General features: G+C 28.3%; 1 protein-coding gene across 1 annotated transcript in view; it reads right to left on the reverse strand.

The window, feature by feature from the left end:
• LOC105843992 (uncharacterized) overlaps window positions 1-10,125 on the reverse strand; it is a 44,989-nt gene extending 34,864 nt beyond the window's left edge. Inside the window, exon 1 of the mRNA XM_065809733.1 lies at window positions 9,977-10,125. Within this exon, the coding sequence (XP_065665805.1) occupies window positions 9,977-10,070 (94 nt within the window). The 5' untranslated portion in view covers window positions 10,071-10,125. The remainder of the gene's footprint in view (window positions 1-9,976) is intronic.
• Window positions 10,126-21,085: the final 10,960 nt, after the last annotated feature.

The following is a 21,085-nucleotide window of genomic DNA, read 5'->3' on the forward strand; positions in this document are numbered from 1 at the left end:
AAACTTTATTTGGAGAATTGGATTTTTTCACCTTTAAATTGGGAACTTAATTTTTTTGAGCATTTAGGAATATCGCGTTTGACGGCGCTAGTTTACACCCTGACTGTCCACATTACTATTTTAATAAATGGCAACCCTTTCATTGAGTCCTCTTCTTTATGCCTTCTTGGATTATTTTTTACTATTGACCTTTTATGAAACCCATATATACAATCGATTGCTAAATTATTCGCTCCTGTATGGAATACTTTTTTGATTTATATCTTATTCGTCCCTGTATGGAATACTTTTGTCATATTTGATGCTCTTTCTCTTCTAGACAAGGTCCAAAAATGTAGTAGGATCCACTCTATTTGAGTTGGCCCAACTATCTAAGTCTAATTCATTTACTTTTTCTGTCCCTGCATGCTCTAAAAACTTTTATTTGTCTAGTTTCTTTACCCACATTTCAACCTTTTGGAACTCTCTCCTATCTTAATGTTTTCCTGACTCAGACAACCTACAACTCTTTAAGTCTTTTAACCATTTCCTTGCTCTATAACTCTATTCTTTTTTTCTAAATAGTACTAACTAAATAGTGGTTGCTTGCCTTGTTGGAAATGAATCAGTATAAAAATATATATATATATATATATATATGTATGTATATATATATATATATATATATATATATATATATATATATATATATATATATATATATATATATATATATATATATATATATATATATATATATATATGAGGAATGGACTTGCAAAACCTGGTAATTCACTTTTTCATTAAATCTGACTTGCGCACACCATTGGATAGGTCTTGTAATTTTGCATCAGGAAAATAATTCAGGACATGCAGAATCCAATATTTCTATCACAAATTCAGTGGTTAAAATTAAGTAGTCCATGCAAAACCTGATAATTTATTTTTTATGTTCCATGCAAAACCAGATAAATAGTACAGCCAATCAGAAAGCAGTTTTAGCAGATGACAAGCAGTTGCAAAGATGGTGGACGTTGTACCAAATATCAATATTATTAATAATGCGGATTTTGATGGCACTGTTCTCGTTAGGGAAGCCAACAGAGGTACACGAAAACGTGTTGCACGAAGGTCTCGACAGAGCATTGTTAAGAAACAAAGGTAGGCTAATAATGTTTTAGTATGTTAAATTGTTTATGCAGAATCGCATGACATATTACCTTATTTTTGCATGCACATGCATAATGTTTTAACATGGTTTATGGCAGACCATCCCCATCCAATTCCCATTCGGTCTGATACAGCTGGGAGCCAATGCCGCCTAACAATTAGTTAGTTACCAAAGTACTCTGTCCTCCAAAATAAGAAGGCCCTAACTTGCTAATCTCAAAAACAACTTTTTTATTCAGAAATGCTCGTCATGACATCATCCATCTGCTCCATAAAATTGGAGGCTCTACACCTATAAATGTTTGTTAAATGGGGCGAATTGCTAACACCCTATCTACAAAAAACGATATCAAAACAAACAAAACCCTATTTGCATGAAAAGCCCTATCTGCCTAATGAAAAGCCCTATCTGCATAATGAAAAGCCCATTGTACATAGGTTGTTCTTTCTGTTTTTAATGAGAAACATTTTTATTATTATTACTAAAATATCAGTGCTATCTATGATTTTGTACTACATCTGATCAAGAAAAAACAAAGAATTACCAGTTGAGTCAACTGGTAAATTGTTCTTTCTTGATCAGATGTCGTACAAATATATAGATAGCAACGATATTATGTAACCAAAAAATTTAATGTAGATAGGGCCTTTCATATTGTACTTTTACCTTTCCAAAAATATTGTAGTTAAGGTTTTTTTGATTGGTCTGCTAAAAAAAGATACACCCAAACTAAATTATTACACTTTAGAGCAACTTTATTTTTGCACCAACAACAGTAAACCTACCATAATTAGTAGGTATTGATAGAATAATTTATTGCAAAGATAACAATATTAAAACAAATGTAATAAACATAATTTTTGCATTTCTTCACAGATATTCTGTGGGTAATGAATTTCAATGGGCACCAACATGCAATCATAATGGAAGAAACAAGAAAAATGCTAGTATGTACAAGTGCGAAGAAATTGACGTCAACGATGTTTGGAATTTTCATCAGAAATTATTCAAGTCTTGTGAAAAATTTACACAAGATAACATTATTCTTCTGCATACACGATCTGAAAAATCAAAACAAACTAACGATGTCAAGACCAAGAACAGAACTTTCTCAGCACAATTCTACATTTCAACGGAGCAGTCCAAAACTTGTGTCTGTAAACAACTTTTTTTAAAAGCTGTACATCCGGTGAAAACAAGTCGATTGTCCGGAATAATATCCCGCCACTACACATCAGACGAGCCAGCTAAGGAGAATCGAGGTGGAAACAGAGTAGGAATAAAAAATGTTAAAAAAAAAGAAGCGATAAGAAACTTTATTAGAAGTCTGCGAGCAACAGAGAGCCATTATGGGAGAAACAAAAGCGTAAGACTGTATCTGCCAACTCAACTAAAAAGTATTAATAATGTGTACAAGATTTTCAAAAAATCACTAGGTCAGCAGCAGCAGAGGGATCTGTCTTTATCTTACAAAATGTTTTACCGAGTCTTTGTTGGAGAATTCAATATATACATTCAAAGCACCAGCTTCAGATACATGCACAACATGTGACAATCTCAAAAATCTCCTTAAAAATGTTAAAGGAAACGAGAAAGTCAATCCTATTGTTAAGCTAAGAGTACACAAACTAAGAGCAAAAGCTTTTTATAGTATTCTAAAAGAAACCAAAAATAATGTCTACACACTAGCTTATGACTTGCAACAAGTCCAATCGCTTCCTACTACTCCAGGCAATTAAGTTTGTACAATTTCGGTTTATGGGATTTGAATAACAATTCCAATCACTTATACACTTGGTTAGAGTCTCAGTCGGGAAGAGGATCAAATGAAATAGCAAGTGCCGTTTTCCACTACTTAACAACTAAGTTATCTAATTCCTTAACTTTTAATGAAGCTGTTGACACTATTCGACTTGTTAGTGATGGCTGTGGAGGTCAAAATAAAAACAATATCATGTTAGGAATGGTACAATCATGGCTGTTTAATTCGCCACAACATGTGACTAAAGTTGAGCTAATATTTCCTGTAAGGGGACACTCATTTCTACCATGCGACAGATTGTTTGGTCGCATAGAAAAGGATCACTGACATTTTAAAACCGAGCGGTTTCCATGACATTTTCTTGAAACATTGCAATACAGTGAACACTGTTAATCGGGAATGGTTAGTGAAAGACTGGAAAAAATCTTGTACTTCGACATATAAAACATTAAACGGATTTCAAGAACTTAAACGCATCATTTTGCAAAAACATTTCACAAGCAAAGGAAAAGTTTATGTCACCGTTCAGTCAGAAGTGAACTACAAGAGTGATTTAGGAAAACCAATACAACTTCTTATACATGGAAAATCTCACACATTCAATCCATTAGTAACATCAGTAATGCGTCCAATCAGTGCACCAAAGCTCAAAGACATTCATCATTCGCTTGCAGTTGTGTATGGTCCTGATTGGAAAAACATTCCCAGAACTGAAGTCTATTCAATCTTGACATCAACCTCTACAATACAAGATGAAAACGCTGCCAGTGATGAGGACTGTGACTGCGATGAAGAAGACATTGGTCTTAGAGTTTGATTTTTGTTAAAATTTCAAACAAGATTATGACAAGTTAAATTTTTAAAAACTGTTTATTTGTTTAAAAAAATTTTGTTTAAATTTTTTTTGCTTTTTATTGTTTTGTTTTGTTTTGTGTTTAAAATTTTTTTTTAAATCAATTATAGCATTGCCAAATGATGTTTGTAACAAAGTTTCATGATTTTTTATTACAGTAATCTTTGGATGTTTTCTTAAACAACACATTATTTTTAATAATAAAAGTATAGTCTTAAAACTAAGCTAAACCATTTATCCCGAGCAAAACCGAGTAAAAACCTTTTGACATGCAAAACCAAAATTTATATTCGTTTTAAATCTGATTCTGCAGATTAGGATTTACCAATATCTGTTCAAAACATTGTTTTATTAATATGCATACAATAGTGTTTCAATTACAACTGCATAACAAACAGATTTTCTGAAAACAGTTTTTGCCAATTATCTCGAAATGACAAAAAAAGTGAATTATCAGGTTTTGCAAATCCACTCCTCATATATATATATATATATATATATGGATAAGGGCGCACAGGCCCCACTTTTTTGTAGCGGAATTTTGCAATACATTTTCCACTACCTTTCAGACTAGCTAGAGCTATGAAAATTTCTGTATTTTTTTAGTGTCAATAAACGAGCATTTTAAAATTAAAAAAGAGCCCAAGAAACTAGGGGAGGGGGCTGGGGGCATGTGCCCCACTTTTTTGAGCAGAATCTTGAGATGAATTTTTCACTATCTTCCAGACAAGCTGCAGCTCTGAAACTTTCAGCATTTGTGTAGTCCTGATGAACATGCGTTAAAATTATTTCAGGTCAGATGACCAGATAGTCCATGGGGCTGGGGCACCTGGGACCATGCCCCACTTTTTTTCTCAAAAAAAAATTTTTTTTTCTTTAAAACTTATTTAAGATAACTTTAAAACTATTGTCTTCAAATTTTTTTTTAGATTTTCATTTTTAACAACGTTAAACATTTCATATGTTTAACAATGTTATCAATGTTTCCCAAAAATTTGGGAAACATTGATAACATTGCTTCCCAAATTTTTGTGATTTATATTTGTTCCATTTGGTTTTGATCATTCTATGTTCAATAATCTTTTTAAAATGTTTTAAGAAGCTTAATGTTTATAAGAATTTTGATTTGCATGTATAAGATTAAAAACAGTTTAAAGTAATGATTTTAACAGAACTTTATTTTGTATAATTTAAAATTTGAATTAAAAAAGAAAAATATATTTTGCTAATTTTAAAATGGTAACAGCAAGTTGTTAACAGAAATAAAAAACATCCTGTCATTACACTAGTATAGAAGAAATTTGTTACCTTTTAAAGTCATCATTAACATTTTTAACATTAACAAATTGAGTATAATTAAACTTTGTGAAAAGGAAACTTTTTTTTTGTCAAAGTAAGATAAAAGAAATCAATCACTGTTTAGTTTTGTATTACCATGGTGATTGCTTAAGTTGCTTTCATAAAATTAATTACTATTGGTTTCTCATTTTTAAATTAATCTCAATCTTGTTTTTAGTGTTACAGTAAGAATGGATTCATGTGATTTTGCAAAAAAGTTAAATGATACTTGTCATAAACTAAGTTATTGTAGAAAGATTGATTTAAAGAAATTTGATTGCTATAGAGAAGATGCCAGAGAAAACAGTAGGTAGAAAACAACACATGCAAAAGAGCCTTATTTTATGTAATCTTAAAGAACTTTATGTTTCTTTTAAAACTAAATATCCTCAAGAAGTTATTGGATTTTCTAAGTTTTGCAGTTTAAGACCAAAATGGTGTATAACTGTTGGAGCATCAGGCACTCATTCTGTTTGTGTATGTACCCTCCACCAAAATGCAATACTCTTGACCAATGCTATACAAATAAAATGTACTTACAAAGATCTTATGACAAAAGTTGTTTGTGATGTTACAAGTAATGAGTGTATGGTTCATCGATGTCCAGGTATACTTTCTTTAAAGAAAGTCTGTCCAGGTATAGTTTCTTTAAAGAAGTTTCTGGATGCACAACTAATTGACAATGACGAGGAGGTGTCATTCAATCAGTGGCAGAAAACAGACAGAACAACATTGATCTATCAGACAACAACAATGGAAGAATACAAATTGATGTTATCAAAGGCAATAAACAAGTTAACAGCTCATTCCTACATTGCAAAATGTCAAGCAAGATATCTAAAGCAACAAAAGGAAAATTTAGCAAAAGACTGCTGTATTGTCTTAGGTGACTTTGCAGAAAACTTTACTTTTGTGATTCAAGATGAAATCCAAAGTTACCATTGGTGCAAAAGTCAATGCACATTGCACCCCGTTGCCCTCTATTTATTAAACGAAAATGACCAACTTGAAGAAAAATCGTTTTGCTTCATGTCAGAAGATAATGAGCATGACACTGGTTTTGTGTATGAAGTTCAAACACAAATAGTTAACTATTTAAAAGAATATCATCCTAAAATTTCAAAGATTCTTTATTTTTCTGATGGTTGTGCTGCACAGTATAAAAATCACAAAAACCTTTACAATATCTGTCTCCATAAAAATGATTTTGACATTGATGCAGAGTAGACATTTTTTGCTACAAGCCATGGTAAGTCACTATGTGATGGTATTGGTGGCACTGTAAAACGATTAACTACAAATGCAAGTCTACAAAGGCCCATAAATGACCAGATATTGAATTGTAACAAAATGTTTGACTACTGTACTAACAATATTAAAGGGATTATTTTTTTTAAGATTGAAAAAGAAAGACTGACAGAATTGCGCACCACTTTGAAAACACGTTTTGAGCTAAGTAAAACAATTCCTGCAACTAGGAGCTATCATCAATTTAAACCAGAATCTATAGATACTATTAGCTTTAAACAAACAAGTGAAGATGTTCATATAACAGGCATTTTTCTTTTTCTGGAATTCAAAGTTCTCAAAATGATCAGCAAAATAACATTGATGCCTTGAAATTGGTTGAATTCATTATGTGTAAATACGATGCGTTTGATTAGCTTGGTATGATCAATGAAATTGATAATATAGAGCAAGATGTTATGGTAACGCTCATGCACCCGCACCGTCCTTTTAATAAACTTTTCTGGCCATCTAGAGTAGATGAGTGTTGGGTGAAAACTACCAACATAACTTGTATAATTGATGCACCTGTAACAACAAATGGACATTTTTATACTTTGACCGTCGATGCATCTAAGCTAATCTTAACATTATCTTGACTTTCTTTTTTTTTGTATTTTATTTTGAAATAATGAAGTAAAACAGAACAAGTATAAAGCAATAACAATTTTTGAATACAATATTTTCAAAGTTATCTTAAATTTAAGACACATTTATGTGTTTTAAAAAAAAAAAAATTTTTTTGAGAAAAAAAGTGGGGCATGGTCCCAGGTGCCCCAGCCCCATGGACTATCTGGTCATCTGACCTGAAATAATTTTAACGCATGTTCATCAGGACTACACAAATGCTGAAAGTTTCAGAGCTGCAGCTTGTCTGGAAGATAGTGAAAAATTCATCTCAAGATTCTGCTCAAAAAAGTGGGGCACATGCCCCCAGCCCCCTCCCCTAGTTTCTTGGGCTCTTTTTTAATTTTAAAATGCTCGTTTATTGACACTAAAAAAATACAGAAATTTTCATAGCTCTAGCTAGTCTGAAAGGTAGTGGAAAATGTATTGCAAGATTCCGCTACAAAAAAGTGGGGCCTGTGCGCCCTTATCCATATATGGAAATCCATATACTTGCAGATCAAAATTCTTATGTTTTCTGAAAGATCATAAAATTTAGAATAATGTGTAAAATTTTTTTTTTTAATATCATCAAGGCCACGTGGGTTTCTTGAGCATCAAAATCAGGTATATCAAAAATTGCCTAAATTGATTTAAATTGATAATTACAGGTACTTAAAAATATTTTTTATATTTTTAATTTATTTCATTAGATTCTTCAACCCTGAAAATAGTCAGGTACAAATTTTTAAATCAAAATATCAAATATTTTTTAAGCTATGTGACTTGGAACCTTTAAACAAAGGTCTCAATTCTGAGAGGACAAGAGGGGCATAGCCAAGATCAGTTGAAAGCAAAATGATCATATTTCAGGATCCTCTTGAAGCTAGAGGCTAAAATTTTCAAGAATTTCTTGTTTTACTAAGTACTCTCAACTGTATTAAAATCAGCAAAATCTGAGACGTATGGTGACATTTTTGAAATTTTCTGGCTCAATTGACATGGAATTACCCTATATCCCAATTGAAATTTTAAATTAAGACAACGTTTGAGATGTGATTATGTCTCTATTGGTTACTCTTATATATAAAGAGTAACTTATTAAGATTGCAATGCAATTCTCTAAATAAAATCTCTGTAAAACCAATGAAGACCCTATTACGTCTCAAACTGAGACCTCAATTGAGACCTAACATTAAGTAAGAAAATTTATATTTGAGACCTAATTAGAATCTTACTTTTTTAATTGGTTTTGTAAACTAAACACACAAAAATTTGTTTATTTAAAATAACTACTTAATCAAAATTTTAGGAAAAAATAATAAACAAAAAAAGTGTTTTAGATTCTAAGATTTTAGAGTAACTAAATTTTTTATAAAATTTTAAAAATAATATAACAAAATGCCTCTACTATTAATAAAAAATGCCTTTACTCTTAATAAAAATAATATCTGATTATTACCATTATTATTATTCACTGGTTTGGTCTAATGATCTATCCACCACAAATATTTCTTATCTTGAATCTTTTTAAAAAGATAACACTCAAAAATAGATTTTTTAAATTATTGCAATTTATTTCTCATGTAAAATTTCAATCAACACTCAACAATTTGTCAGCCTAATTTAACTAAATCTTGACGAAAATTCCCCGACACAATGGCTAAGAGATAGCATTGCAGACATTCAATAGCATAAATATTAACTAAAGCTTACTAATCAACAATGAATAAGTTACTTATTAAATTTAATTTATGTTCATAATTTATGTATAAAGAAATATATAAAGATTGCAATAGTATTGTAATTTTTCATATACCTTTTTAAAGAACCTAGATAATTAAAATTTTAAGAAATATATCTAAGTTAATTTGAAATTTGAAAAAACATTTTGAAAAAAAGTCAAATGTGAAAATATCTGTAGACAGAATATAGGAACATTCAGCTTATATAAAAAAAAGGATAATACTACAAATAAACTAGGATAATGGTCACAATAGCAATATCTTTAAAGTGGAAAATAAAAAATCAATGGCGAGTTGCTACAACATACTAATTTGTGTTTTTGATTATCTAAGTCAGCTTTTTATTTGTGTTATTTGTGGAAAGTGCAACTTTAATATAATACACTGACACTTGTTTTAATATAATACACAGCCATTGTATATCCTTTTCTTTTCTTACTGTGTTTATTCATAAATCTCATAACTGTGCATTATTATTTCATGGGCTCAAATGATAGACATCATGAACTAATTCCTATATAAAAGACAGTGTGATATTACCTACTATTGCATTAAAAGTATAATTCTGCATTTATTTTAATTGAAATTTAATTTTTATTTTGAATGACTAATATTGTTTAGTATTGTTATATTTTTACTTTCTTTAATCATAAAAGTTGAAACAAAAATAAATCAATACTTTTTGAAAAATAAACCAAGAAAAGCATCATGCATACCTATATAAAATTACCTATGACCGCATATAAATATAGTAAATAAGATACTTTATATACCTATATAACCTTAAAAAAATGAACCTCTTTTTCTCCTTTATTTTTGACCGTAACAAACTGCAGTATTTTTTTTTTTAATTTACAAGTCCTGCTTTTGAAGTTAGGTTGGGAATACTTCTATTTTTTCCAAAAAGATAATTATTTGAATTTTTTTCTTTTAAAATAAAAAATAGCAAAATGTATTATTAAAAAAATCTCCAACAAAAATATGCAAAACTTATCATTTAACACATATTATTTCTTGTTTATAACTACTAACTAATAATGGTAACTAACAAAGTTAGTTACCATTGTTAGTTAGTAGTTATAAACAAGAAATTTATGGGAATCTTGTTTATAACTACTAACTTATAATGGTAACTAACAAAGAACTATTAAGTTAAAATTAAAATTATAATAAAAGTGTAAAAAAAAAATATGTTGGTCAAGTATACAAAAATGCAAAAAAAAAAAAAAATCAACCTTCTATTTGCAAGTAATTTTCCTCTCTACTTTCCTTGATTTCAGCTAAAAAATACTTTAATTTTTTGATCTCATTTTCCACTTGCTCAAACATTTTCTTTTTTGTTATATGAGAAAAATATAAATATTTTATGTTATCTGTATGTTGTTTTCTATATGGTGTAAAAAATCAATTACCAAAATATAAATTATACCTTATTTATACGCATTATATATATTTAATATATAATAGAATGTTATTATTTATAATATATAAAAGCCATTTTATAACATTAGAATATTATGAATTTATTATATATATAAAGTATCTTATTAAAAAGACTTAAGTAACAAATTTAAAATAATTTATAATATAACTTAGTTTTTTATTTAAAATTATATTAATTTATTTTGTTTTGCAAAATTTGTTATCCATATATTATCTCATATGAGATCAGTATTAAAAGTAGTTTATATAAAAACAAAATAAACATATTTCAAAAGTTGAAATTTTCATAGTTACTAACCTAATAACTACTATAACTACTAGTACTAAAAAATTTGACGCTAATGTTTCAAAGAACTTTACTCAATCTTAATCTATTTTAATATTAAATATTATTTTTCAAAGACTTTATTATTTTTTAACGTTAAACTTCCCAAATAACGTACTTTCCTTAGATTTTCGCTTCTATAAAGGATTTTGAATTGACAGCCATAATGCGCGCGACAATTTTTTCGTTTTTTTTTAATTTATACACTTATATTCTTATATTTATACACTTATATTTATACACTCTTATTAGTTCATAAATTATTTATTTTGACCTAGAAATGCAGTGTAATTTAATTTTTAATAGTGTTTTTTGTACATTCAAGGGTAAATCTGGAGGCGATGGGGGTGATCGTCCTCCTATAGGTTTAATTTTTTTTGTACTACTATAAATTTAACACAGAACATTGTTTGAAAAAGAATAAATTAATTTAAATAGTGTTATATGAAACTTTAATAAAATTAGAAAATGCGAATTTTCGCCCCTTATAATTGCTTTTCCCTATATGGTCTTGATCCAATAAACCAAAAAAACTTAAAAAATTCTGAGGCAGGTGCGTTACCACTGCGCCACGGCTGCTCGGCTTTTACCTGAAAATTTAGTTGAAAATTCAATTCCTTTTAACATTATGGGCAATATTTTCTTAAAATAATAAATAAAATTTCTGTTGCAATATCATAAAATATATTAAAGTAAATTGTAGGTTACTTCAAAAAAATATTTTCAATGAGAGTCTGATAAGACATTGAAGTTCTTAATATTGACATTTTCTTTATGTTAAATGATCTAGATTTTTAAATTTATGGTGCTAATTTATTTTAATAACTTCTAAAAGTAGTAGACACAGCCCCGTTTTTACCCAGCATAAGTATAACCTTTTCTTAATAATTCTTTTTTTTTTTTAAAGAAAATTGATTCAAATAATTATTTGATCAAATAAGTGAAAATATTAGTGAAAAATCATCCGAACTTTCAGAATACAAAAAATAAGTTTGAAGAGATCAAGTAGATGTCTGAAGTGATCAATTAACAACATGTATGAGTCTGGCAAGAGAAAGTCTGGTGGCAAGAGAAAGAAAAAGGCAAATCTAAGACAAATCGCAAAACCTGTATGTTGTTGCGTCCTTGCCAAAGTTAATTGCATGTTTCGAAAGAACGTAATTGGCTAGTATATTCTGCTAAGAGTAGTAGTGTTTACTGCAAACCTTACTTCTTTTTTGGGGAAACTAGGAGTTCTTTAGCGAGCTAAGATGTATTTTACAACTGGAAAGTTACTCTTAAGGCAATCAGTGAGCATAAGCAGCCTGCTGAACATCATAGTTCAATCGCCTTCATTGTTAATCGAAGTGAATGCAGTTCCAGGAATGATTGTGATTTTGTTAAAAAATTTCAGAATGAAAAGGAATAATGGAGAAATATGTTGCGTTGGGTCGTGTCTGTCACCAAATTTCTTTTTTCCGGTGTAGTATGAGATTTTTACTTTCGCTTTTTTTTTACTCCCTTATAAAAATCTCATAATAAATTTTTACTCCCATTATGAGATTTTTACTCCCATAAAATATTTTGCGGTAAAATGTATTTTTCAATCCAACCACGTTGTATTTTGTGAATACTTTTAAACGTTTTAATTACTGTGGTTTCTTAAAAAGCAGTTAAGAAGCGAGTGTTTAAATGAAAATATTGAAACCTTTGTAATCAATATATTGCTGCAGTGACATAGATATTGTTAAAATTATCATGACGATAATAGTAAAACTGAGCTAATTATCAAAGACGTCGAATCAAGCAACACATGCGATAATACTCAACATGAAACACTGATCTCAAAATATGACTGGATAGCTGGTTCTATTGCTTTTTTTTCAAAAAAATTTAAAGCCAAAATTGGCCTCCCAAGATGGCGGCGATTTTAATTCCTAGCGGTTAAAGTCAATAAACATTCTATATGGCTTTACCGAAATACAAAATAGAAAAATAATTTAAAAAAAATTATTTAATTAAAAGTTAGAGAAAAAAAAGAAGTTATCTTTTTGAATATATTAAATTTAGTATTAATTAATTAAATTTAATATTAAATGGCATTAGCGAAATTTCCAAACTTAGTTAATTTTTATGTATAATTTATGTACCCTTTAGTTCTTAGTTACCCAATGCTATATGCTAGAAGGTTAATAACATAACAGCACGGTAAGTGCTGTGAGTACACACAAACTCAGGGGTTCCTTCTAGGATTATATTATACTTAAATATTATTATTGCATAAATCCTCTATTAAAATATTCTAAATTGTCACTTTTCCACTGTTTGGAAAAGTGTACTTATTAAATATTTAATATAGAAATATTCAAAACATTGCTTTGAAATATCTTTTTAACTAAAGTTATACATACTGTTTACCTGCTGTTAATTATTATGGTTATATATTATAGTTTTCTGACTTATTTATATTAAGGAGCTGTAAAGCAACAGTTAAATAATTTTATAAACATGCGAAGTTGCTGTGTCATTGGATGTACAAATGGAACTGGATCAAAAAACAATTTGAATGAAAAGGTTTCTTTTCACAAGTAAGTCAAACTATTATTTGTATAAAAAAATTTATATTCAAATATAAATAAACCAGAATTAATAATATAAATACTCATGGCTTTAGATTTCCAAAAGATATAGAAAAGAAAAAAAAAAATGAAAACATAACATTGGGCAAGAAAATTACATACCCTCTTCTAATGTCACACTTTGCTCAGAACATTTTGAAAAATCTTGTTTTGATAAGACTGGACAGACAATTTGTTTGAGGCAAAATTCTGAGCCAACAATTTTTACATTTCCAAAACAATCTTTAAAGGTTTGTATAAGTTAACTTATAATCAAAAATAACTCAACAATTTTTTTCAAATAAATTGTAATATTGTCAACAAAAGTGTTCCCATTCTTTAAAAGCACAATTAGTTTGCATAATTTTAATATTGGATTGCTAGGTCAACAGAAAAAGAAAAGCACCATTTGTAAGCTTAACTTCTCTGGAAAATGAAGGTGTGGAAAGTTTACTAATTGATGTGAATAGAAACTTTTCATCATTTAAAGTGCAAGAGAATAAAATTCTAAATTTAAAATCAAAATTAAAAAGTGCACAGCATAAGAATCGCCGTCTGAAATCTAAAGTCAAGTCTTTAAAGAAGGTTGTTCAATGCCTTAAAAGTAATCACTTAATTTCATCTCAATGTGAAGAAATGCTTACAACAACATCTTCAGGAGTACTTCTAAAAATTATGAAAAGAGTTTCATCAATAAAAAATCAACATTGTATCAGAAATAAATTTCCAGACAAGCTGCGATCTTTTGCAATGACTTTGCAATTTTATTCTTCTAAAGCTTACGAGTTTGTTCGAAAGACTTTTCAGTTGGCACTACCACATCAATCTCAAATAAGACATTGGTACACCAAAGTAACAGCCAAACCTGGATTCACCAAAGCTGTTTTTATTGCTCTGCAAGCTGCTGTATGTGCCTCAAAAAAAATAGGTCGTGAGATTTTGTGCTCTCTTATGCTTGATGAGATGGCAATAAATAAGCAGGTACAATGGGATGGAAATAAATTTAGAGGATTTGTTGATCTTGGAAATGGGATTAATAACGATGATTCTTTACCATTGGCAAGAGATGCACTTGTTCTAATGGTGGTTTCAATAAATAGTAATTGGAAAATACCATGTGGTTATTTTTTATTGATGGACTGAATGGAGCGGAACGTGCCAATTTAGTTAGAAATTGTTTGAAGATACTTTTTGATGTTGGTGTAAAAATTGTTTTGCTAACTTGCGATAGTCCATCATACAACTTTGCAATGCTTTCTGAACTTGGTGCAATCTTGAAATCAAGAAATTTATTATCCAGTTTCCCAATCCAAGTAAGTCATCTGAAAAAGTGTATGTATTGTTAGATGTATGCCACATGTTAAAACTTCTCAGAAATACACTGGCAGATCTTGGTATTTTAGTAGACAGTAATAATAATAGAATCAGGCAAATTATTTGTTAAACATATAAGCTCAGTCAAGACCATCTAGAGCTCTTTTTCTGTGCTGTAAGATCTTCAGGAATGTTTAACAACGATTCCAATTGCCAACAATTTAAAGCCACATATAAACGACTTTTGATGCGAAGTAGCATTTAATCTTCAAATGGTAACTGCAGCATCAGAGATAAAACACATATATTAAATGTATTAGACGATTCTTTTGCTGACTCCAGCACTAAAATATCTATGACTGAAATTAAATTAATCAGAAAATATGATTTGATGGAGAGAAAACTAACTAGTAGTGATCATGATTATGCAGATATTCCAAATTTCAGCAACCTATCTGAATACAAAAAAGCTTCAATTTCATATATTGCTGGATATGTAGCAAAAATGACTTCAACATAAATTATCTGCATTAAATGTCAAAATGCACTAGTACTCCCTTTTCATTTAGAACAAAATAGCTTTTTAAAATTAAAAGACAGGAGGTTTGATTAAACCAACCATAAGCGTTATCATCATATGCAAAGAAAGTGAAAAGTGTTTCCAAAGATTGCTTGCTTCAACAGATGGCCATCTTCCAAATGAAATCGGAATTTAAAAAGCAATTGCAAGTGCTGTTTTGAGATTAGTGGATTTCTCTAAAATTTTCACTGAACTAGCATCTTATATGTTTGACTCAGCAATAAGTAATACCCATTTATTTTGGCTGGTTCAACTCATTTCAGAAAACTATGCAAAAATACGCCTTTATCACCTTGAAAAAGAATAAACTGCCAAACTAACTGGAAAAAAGCTTTGGAAGCAATTAAAAAAACTTGTCTTATTTAAAAATCAATAATGTCTATTTATTAATGATTATATATATATATATATATATATATATATATATATATATATATATATATATATATGTATATACATATATATATATATATATATATATATATATATATATATATATATATATATATATATATATATATATATATATATATATATATATATATATATATATATATATATATATATATATATATATATATATATATATATATAGCTGCCTACCATACAGTTGTGTTATTAACCTTCTACACACAGCATTGGGTAGTTAAGAACTAAAAGGTGCATAAACTGTATTATAAACAGTATTAAGCAGGTAATTTATAGTTAAAGTAAAATTAAAAAAGTCAATAATTTAAAAAATTTATTAAAACTATTTCATATTTTTTTTATTCTAATTTAAAATAATTATTTGAAAGTTAGTTGGAAGGTGTTAATTTGGATAAATACTAGGTTCTTATTTGTTTTTTACTTCTACTAATAGGTTAACTACCAGATTCTTTGTATAATACAAGTTTCTTAATTGTTCTTTACCAATGTTAAATTAACTATTTCTTAAAAACTTTAACTAAAAAAATTTATCTAATTTAATTATATTTATTTAAAAAAAAGAAAGAAAAAAAGAAAGATATAATACAAACTTAATGTTATATATATATATATATATATATATATATATATATATATATATATATATATATATATATATATATATATATATATATATATATATATATATATATATATATATATATATATATATATATATATATATATATATATATATATATATATATCTTAGAAAATACGTAAATAAGTAATATTGTGTTTTTTCTTGTTGTTTTTGTTAATTTTATGTAAAACCGAAAATTATATTTATATTTGAGGCTTGTACATTAAATGATATTTATATACGAAAGATATAAAAGTTCGCGACAAAAGTTTTTTAATTTGTAATCAACCATATTCGCCGCCATCTTGGGAGGACAAAACTGGCTTCAAAAAATTGGCCGTATACGCTAACCAGTTATATTTTGAGATCAGTGACATGAAAGCAGTGTAAGGGTGGAATGCAAGAAGCTAACTTGAGTTAAGTTCGACTTGAACTTTACATTTTAACCAATAGCGGCAGAGTATGGGTTTTCCCCACAAAAAATACTCTGCCACTATTGGTTAAAATGTAAAGTTCAAGTCGAACTTGACTCAAGTTCGCTTCTTGCATTCCACCCTAAATGTTTCAAATGAAAAAATAGAAAACATCAACCTAACTCTTTGTTTTTGGGGAATCCATAGAATTAAAGGAGTTGGAAACAGATTTTTTAGAGCAGTTTCTTTTATCATATCTGGAAATGTATATATCATATCTGGAAAAAATCCTTCAATAAAAGTCATATCACAATACAAGGTCTTCAATAGAGAGCAAACGCGTTTTAAAGCTTAGAAAACTTTTAGTTAAAACTTTTTTTTATTTTTGTTGTTATTTTTACTATTATTAAAAACATTTTTCTTCTATTTTCTTGGTATCGTTCAAATTCTTGTTATGGATATAAATTGTATCGAAAATTTATTCTCTGAAATCGACATCCTAAACGAAACTAGAAAATTATTAAAAGAGTACAAAAAAGTATTTCCTTCCATAACAGTTGCAAATGTGAAAATTATTACTAAACGACTTGATAAAAATGATAAAGATATTATTAATAACTCAAATAAAATAATTACCATTACAAACGAGCTTGAATTAAAAAATAAATCCGTGACGTTGTTGGTAACTGAATTCAGTGAAATGCTGAAATTCATTCACGCAAACGATGGTATTATCTCAGTTAAATTAGAACTACTGAAGAAAAAACAAAAGAAATTAATAACAAGATAAAAGATAATAGTGAAATCACAAAAATAAAAAGTAAACTTCGGGAAATAGAAGACCGCTCAAGAAGAAATAACTTGAGAATTGACTGATTAAAAGGAAGTGAAAACGAAAATTGAAATGAGACTGAATTAAAAGTGCAAAAACTCTTCGAAGATTTACTTGGATTGAAAAATATAAAAATTGAAAGGGCCCATAGCATTGGAATAAGAGAAAAAGTATAGAACAGTTGTTATAAAACTCCTAAATTATAAAGATAAAGTTGCTATTTTAAAAAACATCCAAAAGTGAAAAGAAAAAAAAGTTTACGATAATGAAGATTACTGCGCGGAAACAATATTAATAAGAAAAGATCCAAAAGAGCGAATAAAAAAGGAACGAGAGCTTTGCAATAATATCTTATGATAAACTAATCGTTCGTGAGTGGATTCGAAAGGAAAAGTAATTAATTTTTTTTTTAATTTATATTTGTTATCTTAAATTTATATTTTTAAAATGGAAACTAATCGATTTTTAGGAATAATTTTGATAATAGCGCTTTTAATAATATTGACATAAGTAATCTCAAACCTTTCCTAATAAACAAATATATACCGTTAAAAATCCAGCAGATTAGATATTAAATTTTATAATGATGAGGAGGGATTATTAAATATAAGTCCTTATTACTATATTTCAGATATCTTAAATATTACTGCTGACATAAATTCAACTACATTATCTATCCTACACCTTAATATAAGGAGCCTCCAAAAAAATTTTGAGAAATTTAAACAATTTTTATTTAATGTCAAAATTAATTTTCAAATTATATGTCTAACCGAAACATGGTGCCGCGATAAGGAAATTGAAAACAATTCTAATTTTCAACTTAATAATTATAAAGTTTTTCATCAAATTAAAGACTCTGAAAAAACAGGTGGAGGATTGTGGTTTTTATCCACAACTTCTTAGATTTCAAACTACGCAAAAATTATTTTGCTGTTACGCATGATTTTGAATTGTTAACAACTTCATTTGATAACAATTCAAAATCATGTGTAAATATATAACGGGATATTTGAATATACCAATTCGAACGCATATTTGTAAAACTATAATGCTTAAAGATGCGACATGGGTAACTGATGCGGAGGTAATTGGATGTACTTCAATTATCGAGATAGATATCCTATACAGTAAATATGGAGCAAAAACAAAATGGATGACTTACCCATGTATTTTACGGCCTAATAAGTTAAGTAATTATTTTATATTTCTAGACAACTCAAATGGAATCCAATTTAATGCTGTGATTTACAGTTAAAAATCTAGTGCATTTAATAATATATTTATTTCAAGAACTTTAAATATTGCTGTTTAATCTCAATTACTATATTTTTTTCACTTCATATTTTCTGTATATTTATATGGATATCTACCCCCAATTAATAAAGCACATCCTACTATATCCTTGTCGGTTACCTATGTCGCATCTTCAAGTAATTTATTATCACAAACTATCATGAATCTTAATAAATAAATCTTTATGCAATATTTAAATACCTAATAATTTCCTCGCGTACCTCGTTGCGCATTTGATTAGAAAATTTTAGCAAAACTGACTTATGTTCATCTTCATTGCTAGTTTGATAAAATAGATTGGTCTAAAGAAGCAGTTTATAGAATTTTTTTATAAATGTTTATATATATTCGTTCCATCGAGTTTAAAACAAAGAGTTAGGTTAAAGCGTCCAACGGGGACATCTTGTTTATTAATAATGCCTAACATTTTATCAATTGATTTAAAAATTTTAAGTAAATGTTTATTTTAAACGGAATCGCTTCTTTACTGCTTTTCAAAAAGTCACAATCTTCAAAACATTAACAAATATTGTCAAAATAGTCATAAAATACATTTTTCCGCAAAATATTTTATGAGAGTAGAAATCTCATAATGGTAGTAAAAATTTCATACGCGATTTTTACTGGAGTGTAAAAAAAAAACGCGGTAGTAAAATTCTCATACTACACCTGGTTAAGTTTACTAAGGACATTTATTTTCCAAATGAATGTCTCCATTTCAAGAGCTTTGTTCCGACTTTAATTGAAAGTGTTTAAGGCCTAAACTTTAAGTAGGGAATTTTGTGAGTGGGAGGTAAGGGTAAAGTTTGGAGATGCCACAACCGGTATTTCGCTGGGGGGCCAGGATGACTTAAAGACGAGCCTGAGTAGTTAAAATCTACTACATTAAAACCCGTAAGTAACGTAAATAACGTAAATAACGTCTTAATTCAGACTTGAATTGCAAAAATGTTTTTTCTTTAATATTAACAATATACTGAAAATTTTTCCGCAAAACAGGTCCCCAGTACTGAATAGAATAAGAACATAACTTTAGATTATATTTTTGAGTAACAAAATTATTTTCTGAAAACTTGGTGGATTATTTATGACGTAACATATATAATATAAAAAGTGTTTTCAGTTTCTTCTAAAAAATGCCGAAAATTTTCGTTATTTTTCTTTCAACTCATTATTTATCTTTGCTTTTGTAAAGAGTATTTTTTTTTCAATCGTTTTTTCTCTGTAGTCATCGTTAAGATAAATCCGTTCATTCCAAAGCTTTTGGGTGAAATGTAAGAAGCGAACTTGAGTGAAGTTTGGCTTGAGCTTTGAAGTCTGACTTTGTCAAGTTAGACTTAAAAAAAAACTTAAGCGAATGCGTAAATGAAACTTGAAAACTTCAAGATTGCGCTTGAGAAAGTCAATCTTGAAAAACTTAAAAGGCGTGTTGATTTGAAGGCGCAATTGGAAAAAAAAATTTGCAACCAATAAAGACAGAGTATTCGCGAAGGGAAAACCTTTAAATAAAGCAAATTAATTTTATGTTTTTAAATAATATTTCTCAGTTTTATACTTTAAGTTATTTAAAAATTTTTTTGGTTTTATTTATAAAGGGATATTGCAAACAAATTCCCAAACAACATTCCTCTGTCACACTGGTGGTGATAATATGGGATGTTATCACCTATAACAAGGACGTGCAGATGAGCTTCTAAAACCTGTTTAATGGCTGAGTTGGTAAAATCTTGTGATCCGTGAACACATCTAGTCCATTGAATACAAGCAGACAAATTTCTTTTGAGGGACCTTTAATTATTTGGCTGTTCAAAGAAAAATGTTCTGTTCTGTTTTGATACAATTATGCATTTTTTCACACATATATATTGTCACTATATAAATATATATATATATATATATATATATATATATATATATATATATATATATATATATATATATATATATATATATATATATATATATATATATATATATATATATATATATATATATATATATATAAATAAAAATTAGTAGAAACACATTTAATATTTTCTTTGACAGGCTGTTTCTCTTTCTATAAGATCATCAGAAAGATGATGATGATTTTATATATATGAACCAACAGATGAAGAAACAGCCAGTCAAAGATAATACTAGATAAATGTTTTTACTAATTTATTATTCCCAGTGGGCACGGGACATAAAAAAGACATCCTTTGACTGTATCGAACGTCTTTTGAAAGTTTTGGACGTCTTTTGGGCGTTCAAAAGGCGTCTTTATTTTGGTCCGGTGCCCACTGGGTTGCTCTGTTCTTTAAAAACATTAAGCACTCTTTTTGTAGGTTGACAATATTTACGCACACACACACACACACACACACAAACACACACACATATATATTTAATTTGGTATAGCTATAGTTATTATAGTATAGTTATAGTAATAATATAAATACTTTCTCACCTGTAATGAACCAGTGCCATAAAACCGACATACAATTGACAGAT

This window comes from Hydra vulgaris, chromosome 11 (genome assembly GCF_038396675.1).
Source record: "Hydra vulgaris chromosome 11, alternate assembly HydraT2T_AEP".
Lineage (NCBI taxonomy): Eukaryota > Metazoa > Cnidaria > Hydrozoa > Anthoathecata > Hydridae > Hydra > Hydra vulgaris.